Source organism: Coregonus lavaretus (genome assembly GCF_964263955.1).
Source record: "Coregonus lavaretus genome assembly, chromosome: 24".
Taxonomy (NCBI): domain Eukaryota; kingdom Metazoa; phylum Chordata; class Actinopteri; order Salmoniformes; family Salmonidae; genus Coregonus; species Coregonus lavaretus.
The window spans coordinates 45376706-45397378 of NC_140011.1; the positions used below are offsets into that span (position 1 = coordinate 45376706).

The 20673-nt window shown below is 43.4% G+C and overlaps 1 protein-coding gene across 1 annotated transcript in view; it reads right to left on the minus strand.

The window, feature by feature from the left end:
- Nucleotides 1-20673, minus strand: part of LOC311099908 (metabotropic glutamate receptor 5-like) — a gene marked incomplete at both ends in the record, with an annotated part of 87463 nt that overhangs the window by 13466 nt on the left and 53324 nt on the right. Inside the window, one exon of the mRNA XM_084140626.1 lies at nt 20358-20544. Coding sequence (XP_083996752.1) covers nt 20358-20544 — 187 coding nt within the window. The remainder of the gene's footprint in view (nt 1-20357; nt 20545-20673) is intronic.

Consider the following 20673-nt stretch of genomic DNA (forward strand, 5'->3'; position numbering starts at 1 on the left):
CAACAACAACACAGTCAGGATACCAGCTATACGGTTAGTCTGGAACAACAACAACAACACAGTCAGGATACCAGCTATACGGTTAGTTTGGAACAACAACAACACAGTCAGGATACCAGCTATACGGTTAGTCTGGAACAACAACAACAACACAGTCAGGATACCAGCTATACGGTTAGTCTGGAACAACAACAACACAGTCAGGATACCAGCTATACGGTTAGTCTGGAACAACAACAACAACACAGTCAGGATACCAGCTATACGGTTAGTCTGGAACAACAACAACACAGTCAGGATACCAGCTATATGGTTAGTCTGGAACAACAACAACACAGCCAGGATACCAGCTATACGGTTAGTCTGGAACAACAACAACACAGTCAGGATACCAGCTATACGGTTAGTCTGGAACAACAACAACACAGTCAGGATACCAGCTAATACGGTTAGTCTGGAATAACAACAACAACACAGTCAGGATACCAGCTATACGGTTAGTCTGGAACAACATCAACACAGTCAGGATACCAGCTATAGGGTTAGTCTGGAACAACAACAACACAGTCAGGATACCAGCTATACGTTAGTCTGGAATAACAACAACAACACAGTCAGGATACCAGCTATACGGTTAGTCTAGAACAACAACAACACAGTCAGGATACCAGCTACACGGTTATTCTGGAACAACAACAACAACACAGTCAGGATACCAGCTATACGGTTAGTCTAGAACAACAACAACAACACAGTCAGGATACCAGCTATGCGGTTAGTCTGGAACAACAACAACAACACAGCCAGGATACCAGCTACATGGTTAGTCTGGAACAACAACAACACAGTCAGGATACCAGCTATACGGTTAGTCTGGAACAACAACAACACAGTCAGGATACCAGCTAATACGGTTAGTCTGGAATAGCAACAACAACACAGTCAGGATACCAGCTATACAGTTAATCTGGAACAACAACAACACAGTCAGGATACCAGCTATACTGTTAGTCTGGAACAACCACAACAACACAGTCAGGATACCAGCTATACGGTTAGTCTGGAACAACAACAACACAGTCAGGATACCAGCTATACGATTAGTTTGGAACAACCACAACAACACAGTCAGGATACCAGCTATACGGTTAGTCTGGAACAACAACAACACAGTCAGGATACCAGCTATACGGTTAGTCTGGAACAACAACAACAACACAGTCAGGATACCAGCTATACTGTTAGTCTGGAACAACAACAACACAGTCAGGATACCAGCTATACGGTTAGTCTGGAACAACAACAACACAGTCAGGATACCAGCTATACGGTTAGTCTGGAACAACAACAACAACAACACAGTCAGGATACCAGATATACGGTTAGTCTGGAACAACAACAACAACAAAGTCAGGATACCAGCTATATGTTTAGTCTGGAATAACAACAACAACACAGTCAGGATACCAGCTATACGGTTAGTCTAGAACAACAACAACACAGTCAGGATACCAGCTACACGGTTAGTCTGGAACAACAACAACACAGTCAGGATACCAGCTATACGGTTAGTCTGGAACAACAACAACAACACAGTCAGGATACCAGGTATACGGTTAGTCTGGAACAACAACAACAACAAAGTCAGGATACCAGCTATATGGTTAGTCTGGAATAACAACAACAACACAGTCAGGATACCAGCTATACGGTTAGTCTAGAACAACAACAACACAGTCAGGATACCAGCTATACGGTTAGTCTGGAACAACAACAACAACAACACAGTCAGGATACCAGCTATACGGTTAGTCTGGAACAACAACAACACAGTCAGGATACCAGCTATACGGTTAGTCTGGAACAACAACAACACAGTCAGGATACCAGCTACATGGTTAGTCTGGAACAACAACAACAAAGTCAGGATACCAGCTATACGGTTAGTCTGGAACAACAACAACACAGTCAGGATACCAGCTATATGGTTAGTCTGGAACAACAACAACACAGTCAGGATACCAGCTATACGGTTAGTCTAGAACAACAACAACACAGTCAGGATACCAGCTATATGGTTAGTCTGGAACAACAACAACACAGTCAGGATACCAGCTATATGGTTAGTCTGGAACAACAACAACACAGTCAGGATACCAGATATACGGTTAGTCTAGAACAACAACAACACAGTCAGGATACCAGCTATATGGTTAGTCTGGAACAACAACAACACAGTCAGGATACCAGCTATATGGTTAGTCTACAACAACAACAACAACACAGTCAGGATACCAGCTAATACGGTTAGTCTGGAATAACAACAACAACACAGTCAGGATACCAGCTTTACGGTTAGTCTGGAACAACAACAACACAGTCAGGACACCAGCTATACAGTTAGTTTGGAACAACAACAACACAGTCAGGATACCAGCTATACGGTTAGTCTGGAACAACAACAACAACACAGTCAGGATACCAGCTATACGGTTAGTCTGGAATAACAACAACAACACAGTCAGGATACCAGCTATACGGTTAGTCTAGAACAACAACAACACAGTCAGGATACCAGCTACACGGTTAATCTGGAACAACAACAACAACACAGTCAGGATACCAGCTATACAATTAGTCTGGAACAACAACAACAACACAGTCAGGATACCAGCTATACGGTTAGTCTGGAACAACAACAAAACAGTCAGGATACCAGCTATACGGTTAGTCTGGAACAACAACAACACAGTCAGGATACCAGCTACACGGTTAGTCTGGAACAACAACAACACAGTCAGGATACCAGCTATATGGTTAGTCTAGAACAACAACAACAACACAGTCAGGATACCAGCTATACGGTTAGTCTGGAACAACAACAACAACGACACAGTCAGGATACCAGCTATACGGTTAGTCTGGAACAACAACAACAACAAAGTCAGGATACCAGCTATATGTTTAGTCTGGAATAACAACAACAACACAGTCAGGATACCAGCTATACGGTTAGTCTAGAACAACAACAACACAGTCAGGATACCAGCTACACGGTTAGTCTGGAACAACAACAACACAGTCAGGATACCAGCTATACGGTTAGTCTGGAACAACAACAACAACACAGTCAGGATACCAGGTATACGGTTAGTCTGGAACAACAACAACAACAAAGTCAGGATACCAGCTATATGGTTAGTCTGGAATAACAACAACAACACAGTCAGGATACCAGCTATACGGTTAGTCTAGAACAACAACAACACAGTCAGGATACCAGCTATACGGTTAGTCTGGAACAACAACAACAACACAGTCAGGATACCAGCTATACGGTTAGTCTGGAACAACAACAACACAGTCAGGATACCAGCTATACGGTTAGTCTGGAACAACAACAACACAGTCAGGATACCAGCTACATGGTTAGTCTGGAACAACAACAACACAGTCAGGATACCAGCTATACGGTTAGTCTGGAACAACAACAACACAGTCAGGATACCAGCTATATGGTTAGTCTGGAACAACAACAACACAGTCAGGATACCAGCTATACGGTTAGTCTAGAACAACAACAACACAGTCAGGATACCAGCTATACGGTTAGTCTGGAACAACAACAACACAGTCAGGATACCAGCTATATGGTTAGTCTGGAACAACAACAACACAGTCAGGATACCAGATATACGGTTAGTCTAGAACAACAACAACACAGTCAGGATACCAGCTATACGGTTAGTCTGGAACAACAACAACACAGTCAGGATACCAGCTATATGGTTAGTCTAGAACAACAACAACAACACAGTCAGGATACCAGCTATACGGTTAGTCTGGAATAACAACAACAACAAAGTCAGGATACCAGCTATATGTTTAGTCTGGAATAACAACAACAACACAGTCAGGATACCAGCTATACGGTTAGTCTAGAACAACAACAACACAGTCAGGATACCAGCTACACGGTTAGTCTGGAACAACAACAACACAGTCAGGATACCAGCTATACGGTTAGTCTGGAACAACAACAACAACACAGTCAGGATACCAGGTATACGGTTAGTCTGGAACAACAACAACAACAAAGTCAGGATACCAGCTATATGGTTAGTCTGGAATAACAACAACAACACAGTCAGGATACCAGCTATACGGTTAGTCTAGAACAACAACAACACAGTCAGGATACCAGCTATACGGTTAGTCTGGAACAACAACAACAACACAGTCAGGATACCAGCTATACGGTTAGTCTGGAACAACAACAACACAGTCAGGATACCAGCTATACGGTTAGTCTGGAACAACAACAACACAGTCAGGATACCAGCTACATGGTTAGTCTGGAACAACAACAACACAGTCAGGATACCAGCTATACGGTTAGTCTGGAACAACAACAACACAGTCAGGATACCAGCTATATGGTTAGTCTGGAACAACAACAACAACGTCAGGATACCAGCTATACGGTTAGTCTAGAACAACAACAACACAGTCAGGATACCAGCTATACGGTTAGTCTGGAACAACAACAACACAGTCAGGATACCAGCTATATGGTTAGTCTGGAACAACAACAACACAGTCAGGATACCAGATATACGGTTAGTCTAGAACAACAACAACACAGTCAGGATACCAGCTATACGGTTAGTCTGGAACAACAACAACACAGTCAGGATACCAGCTATATGGTTAGTCTAGAACAACAACAACAACACAGTCAGGATACCAGCTAATACGGTTAGTCTGGAATAACAACAACAACACAGTCAGGATACCAGCTTTACGGTTAGTCTGGAACAACAACAACACAGTCAGGACACCAGCTATACAGTTAGGTTGGAACAACAACAACACAGTCAGGATACCAGCTATACGGTTGGTCTGGAACAACAACAACAACACAGTCAGGATACAAGCTATACGGTTAGTCTGGAATAACAACAACAACACAGTCAGGATACCAGCTATACGGTTAGTCTAGAACAACAACAACACAGTCAGGATACCAGCTACACGGTTAATCTGGAACAACAACAACAACACAGTCAGGATACCAGCTATACGGTTAGTCTGGAACAACAACAACAACACAGTCAGGATACCAGCTATACGGTTAGTCTGGAACAACAACAAAACAGTCAGGATACCAGCTATACGGTTAGTCTGGAACAACAACAACACAGTCAGGATACCAGCTACACGGTTAGTCTGGAACAACAACAACACAGTCAGGATACCAGCTATATGGTTAGTCTAGAACAACAACAACAACACAGTCAGGATACCAGCTATACGGTTAGTCTAGAACAACAACAACAACCCAGTCAGGATACCAGCTATACGGTTAGTCTGGAACAACAACAACAACACAGCCAGGATACCAGCTACATGGTTAGTCTGGAACAACAACAACACAGTCAGGATACCAGCTATACGGTTAGTCTTGCACAACAACAACAAAGTCAGGATACCAGCTAATACGGTTAGTCTGGAATAACAACAACAACACAGTCGGATACCAGCTATACAGTTAGTCTGGAACAACAACAACACAGTCAGGATACCAGCTATACTGTTAGTCTGGAACAACCACAACAACACAGTCAGGATACCAGCTATACGGTTAGTCTGGAACAACAACAACACAGTCAGGATACCAGCTATACGATTAGTTTGGAACAACAACAACACAGTCAGGATACCAGCTATACGTTTAGTCTGGAACAACAACAACACATTCAGGATACCAGCTATACGGTTAGTCTGGAACAACAACAACAACACAGTCAGGATACCAGCTATACTGTTAGTCTGGAACAACAACAACACAGGCAGGATACCAGCTATATGGTTAGTCTGGAACAACAACAACACAGTCAGGATACCAGCTATACGGTTAGTCTGGAACAACAACAACACAGTCAGGATACCAGCTAATACGGTTAGTCTGGAATAACAACAACAACACAGTCAGGATACCAGCTTTACGGTTAGTCTGGAACAACAACAACACAGTCAGGATACCAGCTATACGGTTAGTCTAGAACAACAACAACAACACAGTCAAAATACCAGCTATACGGTTAGTCTGGAACAACAACAACAACACAGCCAGGATACCAGCTACATGGTTAGTCTGGAACAACAACAACACAGTCAGGATACCAGCTATACGGTTAGTCTGGAACAACAACAACACAGTCAGGATACCAGCTAATACGGTTAGTCTGGAATAACAACAACAACACAGTCAGGATACCAGCTATACAGTTAATCTGGAACAACAACAACACAGTCAGGATACCAGCTATACTGTTAGTCTGGAACAACCACAACAACACAGTCAGGATACCAGCTATACGGTTAGTCTGGAACAACAACAACACAGTCAGGATACCAGCTAAACGATTAGTTTGGAACAACAACAACACAGTCAGGATACCAGCTATACGGTTAGTCTGGAACAACAACAACACAGTCAGGATACCAGCTATACGGTTAGTCTGGAACAACAACAACAACACAGTCAGGATACCAGCTATACTGTTAGTCTGGAACAACAACAACACAGTCAGGATACCAGCTATACGGTTAGTCTGGAACAACAACAACACAGTCAGGATACCAGCTATACGGTTAGTCTGGAACAACAACAACAACACAGTCAGGATACCAGCTATACGGTTAGTCTGGAACAACAACAACAACAAAGTCAGGATACCAGCTATATGTTTAGTCTGGAATAACATCAACAACACAGTCAGGATACCAGCTATACGGTTAGTCTAGAACAACAACAACACAGTCAGGATACCAGCTATACTGTTAGTCTGGAACAACCACAACAACACAGTCAGGATACCAGCTATACGGTTAGTCTGGAACAACAACAACACAGTCAGGATACCAGCTATACGATTAGTTTGGAACAACAACAACACAGTCAGGATACCAGCTATACGGTTAGTCTGGAACAACAACAACACAGTCAGGATACCAGCTATACGGTTAGTCTGGAACAACAACAACAACACAGTCAGGATACCAGCTATACTGTTAGTCTGGAACAACAACAACACAGTCAGGATACCAGCTATATGGTTAGTCTGGAACAACAACAACACAGTCAGGATACAAGCTATACGGTTAGTCTGGAACAACAACAACACAGTCAGGATACCAGCTAATACGGTTAGTCTGGAATAACAACAACAACACAGTCAGGATACCAGCTTTACAGTTAATCTGGAAAAACAACAACACAGTCAGGATACCAGCTATACGGTTAGTCTGGAACAACATCAACACAGTCAGGATACCAGCTACACGGTTAGTCTGGAACAACAACAACACAGTCAGGATACCAGCTATATGGTTAGTCTAGAACAACAACAACAACACAGTCAGGATACCAGCTATACGGTTAGTCTGGAACAACCACAACAACACAGTCAGGATACCAGCTATACGGTTAGTCTCGAACAACAACAACACAGTCAGGATACCAGCTATACGGTTAGTCTCGAACAACAACAACACAGTCAGGATACCAGCTATACGGTTAGTCTCGAACAACAACAACAACACAGTCAGGATACCAGCTATACGGTTAGTCTGGAACAACAACAACAACACAGTCAGGATACCAGCTATACTGTTAGTCTGGAACAACAACAACACAGTCAGGATACCAGCTATACGGTTAGTCTGGAACAACAACAACACAGTCAGGATACCAGCTATACGGTTAGTCTGGAACAACAACAACAACACAGTCAGGATACCAGCTATACGGTTAGTCTGGAACAACAACAACAACAAAGTCAGGATACCAGCTATACGGTTAGTCTGGAACAACAACAACACAGTCAGGATACCAGCTACATGGTTAGTCTGGAACAACAACAACACAGTCAGGATACCAGCTATACGGTTAGTCTGGAACAACAACAACACAGTCAGGATACCAGCTATATGGTTAGTCTGGAACAACAACAACACAGTCAGGATACCAGCTATACGGTTAGTCTAGAACAACAACAACACAGTCAGGATACCAGCTATACGGTTAGTCTGGAACAACAACAACACAGTCAGGATACAAGCTATATGGTTAGTCTAGAACAACAACAACAACACAGTCAGGATACCAGCTATACGGTTAGTCTAGAACAACAACAACAACACAGTCAGGATACCAGCTATACTGTTAGTCTGGAACAACAACAACAACACAGCCAGGATACCAGCTATATGGTTAGTCTGGAACAACAACAACACAGTCAGGATACCAGCTATACGGTTAGTCTGGAACAACAACAACACAGTCAGGATACCAGCTATACGGTTAGTCTGGAACAACAACAACACAGTCAGGATACCAGCTATACGGTTAGTCTGGAACAACAACAACACAGTCAGGATACCAGCTATACGGTTAGTCTGGAACAACAACAACACAGTCAGGATACCAGCTATACGGTTAGTCTGGAACAACAACAACACAGTCAGGATACCAGCTATACGGTTAGTCTGGAACAACAACAACACAGTCAGGATACCAGCTATACGGTTAGTCTGGAACAACAACAACACAGTCAGGATACCAGCTATACGGTTAGTCTGGAACAACAACAACAACACAGTCAGGATACCAGCTATACGGTTAGTCTGGAACAACAACAACAACACAGTCAGGATACCAGCTACACGGTTAGTCTGGAACAACAACAACAACACAGCCAGGATACCAGCTATACGGTTAGTCTGGAACAACAACAACATAGTTAGGATACCAGCTACACGGTTAGTCTGGAACAACAACAACAACACAGCCAGGATACCATCTATACGGTTAGTCTGGAACAACAACAACATAGTCAGGATACCAGCTATACGGTTAGTCTGGAACAACAACAACAACACAGTCAGGATACCAGCTATACGGTTAGTCTGGAACAACAACAACACAGTCAGGATACCAGCTATACGGTTAGTCTGGAACAACAACAACACAGTCAGGATACCAGCTATACGGTTAGTCTGGAACAACAACAACACAGTCAGGATACCAGCTATACGGTTAGTCTGGAACAACAACAACACAGTCAGGATACCAGCTATACGGTTAGTCTGGAACAACAACAACACAGTCAGGATACCAGCTATACGGTTAGTCTGGAACAACAACAACACAGTCAGGATACCAGCTATATGGTTAGTCTGGAACAACAACAACACAGTCAGGATACCAGCTATACGGTTAGTCTGGAACAACAACAACACAGTCAGGATACCAGCTATACGGTTAGTCTGGAACAACAACAACACAGTCAGGATACCAGCTATACGGTTAGTCTGGAACAACAACAACAACAGAGTCAGGATACCAGCTATACGGTTAGTCTGGAACAACAACAACACAGGCAGGATACCAGCTATACAGTTAGTCTGGAACAACAACAACAACACAGTCAGGATACCAGCTATACGGTTAGTCTGGAACAACAACAACACAGTCAGGATACCAGCTATACGGTTAGTCTGGAACAACAACAACACAGTCAGGATACCAGCTATACGGTTAGTCTGGAACAACAACAACACAGTCAGGATACCAGCTATACGGTTAGTCTGGAACAACATCAACACAGTCAGGATACCAGCTATACGGTTAGTCTGGAACAACAACAACACAGTCAGGATACCAGCTATACGGTTAGTCTGGAACAACAACAACAACAGAGTCAGGATAACAGCTATACGGTTAGTCTGGAACAACAACAACAACATTGTCAGGATACCAGCTATACGGTTAGTCTGGAACAACAACAACAACACAGTCAGGATACCAGCTATACGGTTAGTCTGGAACAACAACAACACAGTCAGGATACCAGCTATACGGTTAGTCTGGAACAACAACAACAACAGAGTCAGGATACCAGCTATACGGTTAGTCTGGAACAACAACAACACAGTCAGGATACCAGCTATACGGTTAGTCTGGAACAACAACAACACAGTCAGGATACCAGCTATACGGTTAGTCTGGAACAACAACAACACAGTCAGGATACCAGCTATACGGTTAGTCTGGAACAACAACAACAACAACACAGTTAGGATACCAGCTATACGGTTAGTCTGGAACAACAACAACAACAACACAGTTAGGATACCAGCTATACGGTTAGTCTGGAACAACAACAACAACACAGTCAGGATACCAGCTATACGGTTAGTCTGGAACAACAACAACACTGTCAGGATACCAGCTATACGGTTAGTCTGGAACAACAACAATACAGTCAGGATACCAGCTATACAGTTAGTCTGGAACAACAACAACAACAGAGTCAGGATACCAGCTATACGGTTAGTCTGGAACAACAACAACACAGTCAGGATACCAGCTATACGGTTAGTCTGGAACAACAACAACAACACAGCCAGGATACCAGCTACATGGTTAGTCTGGAACAACAACAACACAGTCAGGATACCAGCTATACGGTTAGTCTTGCACAACAACAACAAAGTCAGGATACCAGCTAATACGGTTAGTCTGGAATAACAACAACAACACAGTCGGATACCAGCTATACAGTTAGTCTGGAACAACAACAACACAGTCAGGATACCAGCTATACTGTTAGTCTGGAACAACCACAACAACACAGTCAGGATACCAGCTATACGGTTAGTCTGGAACAACAACAACACAGTCAGGATACCAGCTATACGATTAGTTTGGAACAACAACAACACAGTCAGGATACCAGCTATACGTTTAGTCTGGAACAACAACAACACATTCAGGATACCAGCTATACGGTTAGTCTGGAACAACAACAACAACACAGTCAGGATACCAGCTATACTGTTAGTCTGGAACAACAACAACACAGGCAGGATACCAGCTATATGGTTAGTCTGGAACAACAACAACACAGTCAGGATACCAGCTATACGGTTAGTCTGGAACAACAACAACACAGTCAGGATACCAGCTAATACGGTTAGTCTGGAATAACAACAACAACACAGTCAGGATACCAGCTTTACGGTTAGTCTGGAACAACAACAACACAGTCAGGATACCAGCTATACGGTTAGTCTGGAACAACAACAACACAGTCAGGATACCAGCTACACGGTTAGTCTGGAACAACAACAACACAGTCAGGATACCAGCTATATGGTTAGTCTAGAACAACAACAACAACACAGTCAGGATACCAGCTATACGGTTAGTCTAGAACAACAACAACAACACAGTCAAAATACCAGCTATACGGTTAGTCTGGAACAACAACAACAACACAGCCAGGATACCAGCTACATGGTTAGTCTGGAACAACAACAACACAGCCAGGATACCAGCTACATGGTTAGTCTGGAACAACAACAACACAGTCAGGATACCAGCTATACGGTTAGTCTTGCACAACAACAACAAAGTCAGGATACCAGCTAATACGGTTAGTCTGGAATAACAACAACAACACAGTCGGATACCAGCTATACAGTTAGTCTGGAACAACAACAACACAGTCAGGATACCAGCTATACTGTTAGTCTGGAACAACCACAACAACACAGTCAGGATACCAGCTATACGGTTAGTCTGGAACAACAACAACACAGTCAGGATACCAGCTATACGATTAGTTTGGAACAACAACAACACAGTCAGGATACCAGCTATACGTTTAGTCTGGAACAACAACAACACATTCAGGATACCAGCTATACGGTTAGTCTGGAACAACAACAACAACACAGTCAGGATACCAGCTATACTGTTAGTCTGGAACAACAACAACACAGGCAGGATACCAGCTATATGGTTAGTCTGGAACAACAACAACACAGTCAGGATACCAGCTATACGGTTAGTCTGGAACAACAACAACACAGTCAGGATACCAGCTAATACGGTTAGTCTGGAATAACAACAACAACACAGTCAGGATACCAGCTTTACGGTTAGTCTGGAACAACAACAACACAGTCAGGATACCAGCTATACGGTTAGTCTGGAACAACAACAACACAGTCAGGATACCAGCTACACGGTTAGTCTGGAACAACAACAACACAGTCAGGATACCAGCTATATGGTTAGTCTAGAACAACAACAACAACACAGTCAGGATACCAGCTATACGGTTAGTCTAGAACAACAACAACAACACAGTCAAAATACCAGCTATACGGTTAGTCTGGAACAACAACAACAACACAGCCAGGATACCAGCTACATGGTTAGTCTGGAACAACAACAACACAGTCAGGATACCAGCTATACGGTTAGTCTGGAACAACAACAACACAGTCAGGATACCAGCTAATACGGTTAGTCTGGAATAACAACAACAACACAGTCAGGATACCAGCTATACAGTTAATCTGGAACAACAACAACACAGTCAGGATACCAGCTATACTGTTAGTCTGGAACAACCACAACAACACAGTCAGGATACCAGCTATACGGTTAGTCTGGAACAACAACAACACAGTCAGGATACCAGCTATACGATTAGTTTGGAACAACAACAACACAGTCAGGATACCAGCTATACGGTTAGTCTGGAACAACAACAACACAGTCAGGATACCAGCTATACGGTTAGTCTGGAACAACAACAACAACACAGTCAGGATACCAGCTATACTGTTAGTCTGGAACAACAACAACACAGTCAGGATACCAGCTATACGGTTAGTCTGGAACAACAACAACACAGTCAGGATACCAGCTATACGGTTAGTCTGGAACAACAACAACAACACAGTCAGGATACCAGCTATACGGTTAGTCTGGAACAACAACAACAACAAAGTCAGGATACCAGCTATATGTTTAGTCTGGAATAACATCAACAACACAGTCAGGATACCAGCTATACGGTTAGTCTAGAACAACAACAACACAGTCAGGATACCAGCTATACTGTTAGTCTGGAACAACCACAACAACACAGTCAGGATACCAGCTATACGGTTAGTCTGGAACAACAACAACACAGTCAGGATACCAGCTATACGATTAGTTTGGAACAACAACAACACAGTCAGGATACCAGCTATACGGTTAGTCTGGAACAACAACAACACAGTCAGGATACCAGCTATACGGTTAGTCTGGAACAACCACAACAACACAGTCAGGATACCAGCTATACGGTTAGTCTCGAACAACAACAACACAGTCAGGATACCAGCTATACGGTTAGTCTCGAACAACAACAACACAGTCAGGATACCAGCTATACGGTTAGTCTCGAACAACAACAACACAGTCAGGATACCAGCTATACGGTTAGTCTGGAACAACAACAACAACACAGTCAGGATACCAGCTATACTGTTAGTCTGGAACAACAACAACACAGTCAGGATACCAGCTATACGGTTAGTCTGGAACAACAACAACACAGTCAGGATACCAGCTATACGGTTAGTCTGGAACAACAACAACAACACAGTCAGGATACCAGCTATACGGTTAGTCTGGAACAACAACAACAACAAAGTCAGGATACCAGCTATACGGTTAGTCTGGAACAACAACAACACAGTCAGGATACCAGCTACATGGTTAGTCTGGAACAACAACAACACAGTCAGGATACCAGCTATACGGTTAGTCTGGAACAACAACAACACAGTCAGGATACCAGCTATATGGTTAGTCTGGAACAACAACAACACAGTCAGGATACCAGCTATACGGTTAGTCTAGAACAACAACAACACAGTCAGGATACCAGCTATACGGTTAGTCTGGAACAACAACAACACAGTCAGGATACAAGCTATATGGTTAGTCTAGAACAACAACAACAACACAGTCAGGATACCAGCTATACGGTTAGTCTAGAACAACAACAACAACACAGTCAGGATACCAGCTATACTGTTAGTCTGGAACAACAACAACAACACAGCCAGGATACCAGCTATATGGTTAGTCTGGAACAACAACAACACAGTCAGGATACCAGCTATACGGTTAGTCTGGAACAACAACAACAACACAGTCAGGATACCAGCTATACGGTTAGTCTGGAACAACAACAACAACACAGTCAGGATACCAGCTATACGGTTAGTCTGGAACAACAACAACAACACAGCCAGGATACCAGCTATATGGTTAGTCTGGAACAACAACAACACAGTCAGGATACCAGCTATACGGTTAGTCTGGAACAACAACAACAACACAGTCAGGATACCAGCTATACGGTTAGTCTGGAACAACAACAACAACACAGTCAGGATACCAGCTATACGGTTAGTCTGGAACAACAACAACACTGTCAGGATACCAGCTATACGGTTAGTCTGGAACAACAACAATACAGTCAGGATACCAGCTATACAGTTAGTCTGGAACAACAACAACAACAGAGTCAGGATACCAGCTATACGGTTAGTCTGGAACAACAACAACACAGTCAGGATACCAGCTATACGGTTAGTCTGGAACAACAACAACACAGTCAGGATACCAGCTATACGGTTAGTCTGGATCAACAACAACACAGTCAGGATACCAGCTATACGGTTAGTCTGGAACAACAACAACACATTCAGGATACCAGCTATACGGTTAGTCTGGAACAACAACAACACAGTCAGGATACCAGCTATACGGTTAGTCTGGAACAACAACAACACAGTCAGGATACCAGCTATACAGTTAGTCTGGAACAACAACAACACAGTCAGGATACCAGCTATACGGTTAGTCTGGAACAACAACAACACAGTTAGGATACCAGCTATACGGTTAGTCTGGAACAACAACAACACAGTCAGGATACCAGCTATATGGTTAGTCTGGAACAACAACAACACAGTCAGTATACCAGCTATACGGTTAGTCTGGAACAACAACAACACAGCCAGGATACCAGCTATACGGTTAGTCTGGAACAACAACAACACAGTCAGGATACCAGCTATACGGTTAGTCTGGAACAACAACAACACAGTCAGGATACCAGCTATACGGTTAGTCTGGAACAACAACAACACAGTCAGGATACCAGCTATACGGTTAGTCTGGAACAACAACAACACAGTCAGGATACCAGCTATACGGTTAGTCTGGAACAACAACAACACAGTCAGGATACCAGCTATACGTTTAGTCTGGAACAACAACAACACAGTCAGGATACCAGCTATATGGTTAGTCTGGAACAACAACAACACAGTCAGTATACCAGCTATACGGTTAGTCTGGAACAACAACAACACAGTCAGGATACCAGCTATACGGTTAGTCTGGAACAACAACAACACAGTCAGGATACCAGCTATACAGTTAGTCTGGAACAACAACAACACAGTCAGGATACCAGCTATATGGTTAGTCTGGAACAACAACAACACAGCCAGGATACCAGCTATACGGTTAGTCTGGAACAACAACAACACAGTCAGGATACCAGCTATACGGTTAGTCTGGAACAACAACAACACAGTCAGGATACCAGCTATACGGTTAGTCTGGAACAACAACAACACAGTCAGGATACCAGCTATACGGTTAGTCTGGAACAACAACAACACAGTCAGGATACCAGCTATACGGTTAGTCTGGAACAACAACAACACAGTCAGGATACCAGCTACACGGTTAGTCTGGAACAACAACAACACAGTCAGGATACCAGCTATACGGTTAGTCTGGAACAACAACAACACAGTCAGGATACCAGCTATACGGTTAGTCTGGAACAACAACAACACAGTCAGGATACCGCTATACAGTTAGTCTGGAACAACAACAACACAGTCAGGATACCAGCTATATGGTTAGTCTGGAACAACAACAACACAGTCAGGATACCAGCTATACAGTTAGTCTGGAACAACAACAACACAGTCAGGATACCAGCTATACGGTTAGTCTGGAACAACAACAACACAGTCAGGATACCAGCTATACGGTTAGTCTGGAACAACAACAACAACACAGTCAGGATACCAGCTACACGGTTAGTCTGGAACAACAACAACACAGTCAGGATACCAGCTATACGGTTAGTCTGGAACAACAACAACAACACAGTCAGGATACCAGCTACACGGTTAGTCTGGAACAACAACAACAACACAGCCAGGATACCAGCTATACGGTTAGTCTGGAACAACAACAACATAGTCAGGATACCAGCTATACGGTTAGTCTGGAACAACAACAACAACACAGTCAGGATACCAGCTATACGGTTAGTCTGGAACAACAACAACACAGTCAGGATACCAGCTATACGGTTAGTCTGGAACAACAACAACACAGTCAGGATACCAGCTATACGGTTAGTCTGGAACAACAACAACAACACAGTTAGGATACCAGCTATACGGTTAGTCTGGAACAACAACAACAACACAGTCAGGATACCAGCTATACGGTTAGTCTGGAACAACAACAACAACACAGTCAGGATACCAGCTATACGGTTAGTCTGGAACAACAACAACACTGTCAGGATACCAGCTATACGGTTAGTCTGGAACAACAACAACAACACAGTCAGGATACCAGCTATACGGTTAGTCTGGAACAACAACAACAACACAGTCAGGATACCAGCTATACGGTTAGTCTGGAACAACAACAACACTGTCAGGATACCAGCTATACGGTTAGTCTGGAACAACAACAATACAGTCAGGATACCAGCTATACAGTTAGTCTGGAACAACAACAACAACAGAGTCAGGATACCAGCTATACGGTTAGTCTGGAACAACAACAACACAGTCAGGATACCAGCTATACGGTTAGTCTGGAACAACAACAACACAGTCAGGATACCAGCTATACGGTTAGTCTGGATCAACAACAACACAGTCAGGATACCAGCTATACGGTTAGTCTGGAACAACAACAACACATTCAGGATACCAGCTATACGGTTAGTCTGGAACAACAACAACACAGTCAGGATACCAGCTATACGGTTAGTCTGGAACAACAACAACACAGTCAGGATACCAGCTATACAGTTAGTCTGGAACAACAACAACACAGTCAGGATACCAGCTATACGGTTAGTCTGGAACAACAACAACACAGTTAGGATACCAGCTATACGGTTAGTCTGGAACAACAACAACACAGTCAGGATACCAGCTATATGGTTAGTCTGGAACAACAACAACACAGTCAGTATACCAGCTATACGGTTAGTCTGGAACAACAACAACACAGCCAGGATACCAGCTATACGGTTAGTCTGGAACAACAACAACACAGTCAGGATACCAGCTATACGGTTAGTCTGGAACAACAACAACACAGTCAGGATACCAGCTATACGGTTAGTCTGGAACAACAACAACACAGTCAGGATACCAGCTATACGGTTAGTCTGGAAAAACAACAACACAGTCAGGATACCAGCTATACGGTTAGTCTGGAACAACAACAACACAGTCAGGATACCAGCTATACGTTTAGTCTGGAACAACAACAACACAGCCAGGATACCAGCTATACGGTTAGTCTGGAACAACAACAACACAGTCAGGATACCAGCTATACGGTTAGTTTGGAACAACAACAACACAGTCAGGATACCAGCTATACGGTTAGTCTGGAACAACAACAACACAGTCAGGATACCAGCTACACGGTTAGTCTGGAACAACAACAACACAGTCAGGATACCAGCTATATGGTTAGTCTGGAACAACAACAACACAGTCAGGATACCAGCTATACGGTTAGTCTGGAACAACAACAACACAGTCAGGATACCAGCTATACGGTTAGTCTGGAACAACAACAACACAGTCAGGATACCGCTATACAGTTAGTCTGGAACAACAACAACACAGTCAGGATACCAGCTATACGGTTAGTCTGGAACAACAACAACACAGTCAGGATACCAGCTATACAGTTAGTCTGGAACAACAACAACACAGTCAGGATACCAGCTATACGGTTAGTCTGGAACAACAACAACACAGTCAGGATACCAGCTATACGGTTAGTCTGGAACAACAACAACAACACAGTCAGGAAACCAGCTACACGGTTAGTCTGGAACAACAACAACACAGTCAGGATACCAGCTATACGGTTAGTCTGGAACAACAACAACAACACAGTCAGGATACCAGCTATACGGTTAGTCTGGAACAACAACAACAACACAGCCAGGATACCAGCTATACGGTTAGTCTGGAACAACAACAACAACACAGTCAGGATACCAGCTACACGGTTAGTCTGGAACAACAACAACAACACAGCCAGGATACCAGCTATACGGTTAGTCTGGAACAACAACAACATAGTCAGGATACCAGCTATACGGTTAGTCTGGAACAACAACAACAACACAGTCAGGATACCAGCTATACGGTTAGTCTGGAACAACAACAACACAGTCAGGATACCAGCTATACGGTTAGTCTGGAACAACAACAACACAGTCAGGATACCAGCTATACGGTTAGTCTGGAACAACAACAACAACACAGTTAGGATACCAGCTATACGGTTAGTCTGGAACAACAACAACAACACAGTCAGGATACCAGCTATACGGTTAGTCTGGAACAACAACAACAACACAGTCAGGATACCAGCTATACGGTTAGTCTGGAACAACAACAACACTGTCAGGATACCAGCTATACGGTTAGTCTGGAACAACAACAATACAGTCAGGATACCAGCTATACAGTTAGTCTGGAACAACAACAACAACAGAGTCAGGATACCAGCTATACGGTTAGTCTGGAACAACAACAACACAGTCAGGATACCAGCTATACGGTTAGTCTGGAACAACAACAACACAGTCAGGATACCAGCTATACGGTTAGTCTGGATCAACAACAACACAGTCAGGATACCAGCTATACGGTTAGTCTGGAACAACAACAACACATTCAGGATACCAGCTATACGGTTAGTCTGGAACAACAACAACACAGTCAGGATACCAGCTATACGGTTAGTCTGGAACAACAACAACACAGTCAGGATACCAGCTATACAGTTAGTCTGGAACAACAACAACACAGTCAGGATACCAGCTATACGGTTAGTCTGGAACAACAACAACACAGTTAGGATACCAGCTATACGGTTAGTCTGGAACAACAACAACACAGTCAGGATACCAGCTATATGGTTAGTCTGGAACAACAACAACACAGTCAGTATACCAGCTATACGGTTAGTCTGGAACAACAACAACACAGTCAGGATACCAGCTATACGGTTAGTCTGGAACAACAACAACACAGTCAGGATACCAGCTATACAGTTAGTCTGGAACAACAACAACACAGTCAGGATACCAGCTATACGGTTAGTCTGGAACAACAACAACACAGTCAGGATACCAGCTATACGGTTAGTCTGGAACAACAACAACAACACAGTCAGGATACCAGCTACACGGTTAGTCTGGAACAACAACAACACAGTCAGGATACCAGCTATACGGTTAGTCTGGAACAACAACAACAACACAGTCAGGATACCAGCTATACGGTTAGTCTGGAACAACAACAACAACACAGCCAGGATACCAGCTATACGGTTAGTCTGGAACAACAACAACAACACAGTCAGGATACCAGCTATACGGTTAGTCTGGAACAACAACAACAACACAGTCAGGATACCAGCTATACGGTTAGTCTGGAACAACAACAACACAGTCAGGATACCAGCTATACGGTTAGTCTGGAACAACAACAACACAGTCAGGATACCAGCTATACGGTTAGTCTGGAACAACAACAACACAGTCAGGATACCAGCTATACGGTTAGTCTGGAACAACAACAACAACAACACAGTCAGGATACCAGCTATACGGTTAGTCTGGAACAACAACAACACAGTCAGGATACCAGCTATACGGTTAGTCTGGAACAACAACAACACAGTCAGGATACCAGCTATACGGTTAGTCTGGAACAACAACAACACAGTCAGGATACCAGCTATACGGTTAGTCTGGAACAACAACAACACAGTCAGGATACCAGCTATACGGTTAGTCTGGAACAACAACAACACAGTCAGGATACCAGCTATACGGTTAGTCTGGAACAACAACAACACAACCGTAACACAGTCATTGCAGGTGTATGTTTGTGTGTGTGTGTGTTTGGTCTGTATGTATGTTTGTGTGTGTGCGTGTTTGGTCTGTATGTGTTTTTGTGTGTGTGCGTGTTTGGTCTGTATGTATGTTTGTGTGTGTGCGTGTTTGGTCTGTATGTGTGTGTATGTGTGTGCGTGTTGGTCTGTATGTATGTTTGTGTGTGTGTACCTTGGTGACCAGGGCAGAGTAGCTCATGGCAGGGGACAGTCCTATGCCCAGTCTCTGTAGGTAACAGTGTGCAGCGTGGGGCTTGGCGATTAGGCTGAAGGTGCAGAGATAACCCAGACAGATCCCAGCCAGGATGATGTAACACAGCTCTCTACTGCTCGACTTCACTACCGGGGTGTCATAGAACCTACACACACACAGAGTTACACACACACACACACACACACACACACACACACACACACACACACACACACACACACACACACACAGAGTTACACACACACAGAGTTACACACACACACACACACAGAGT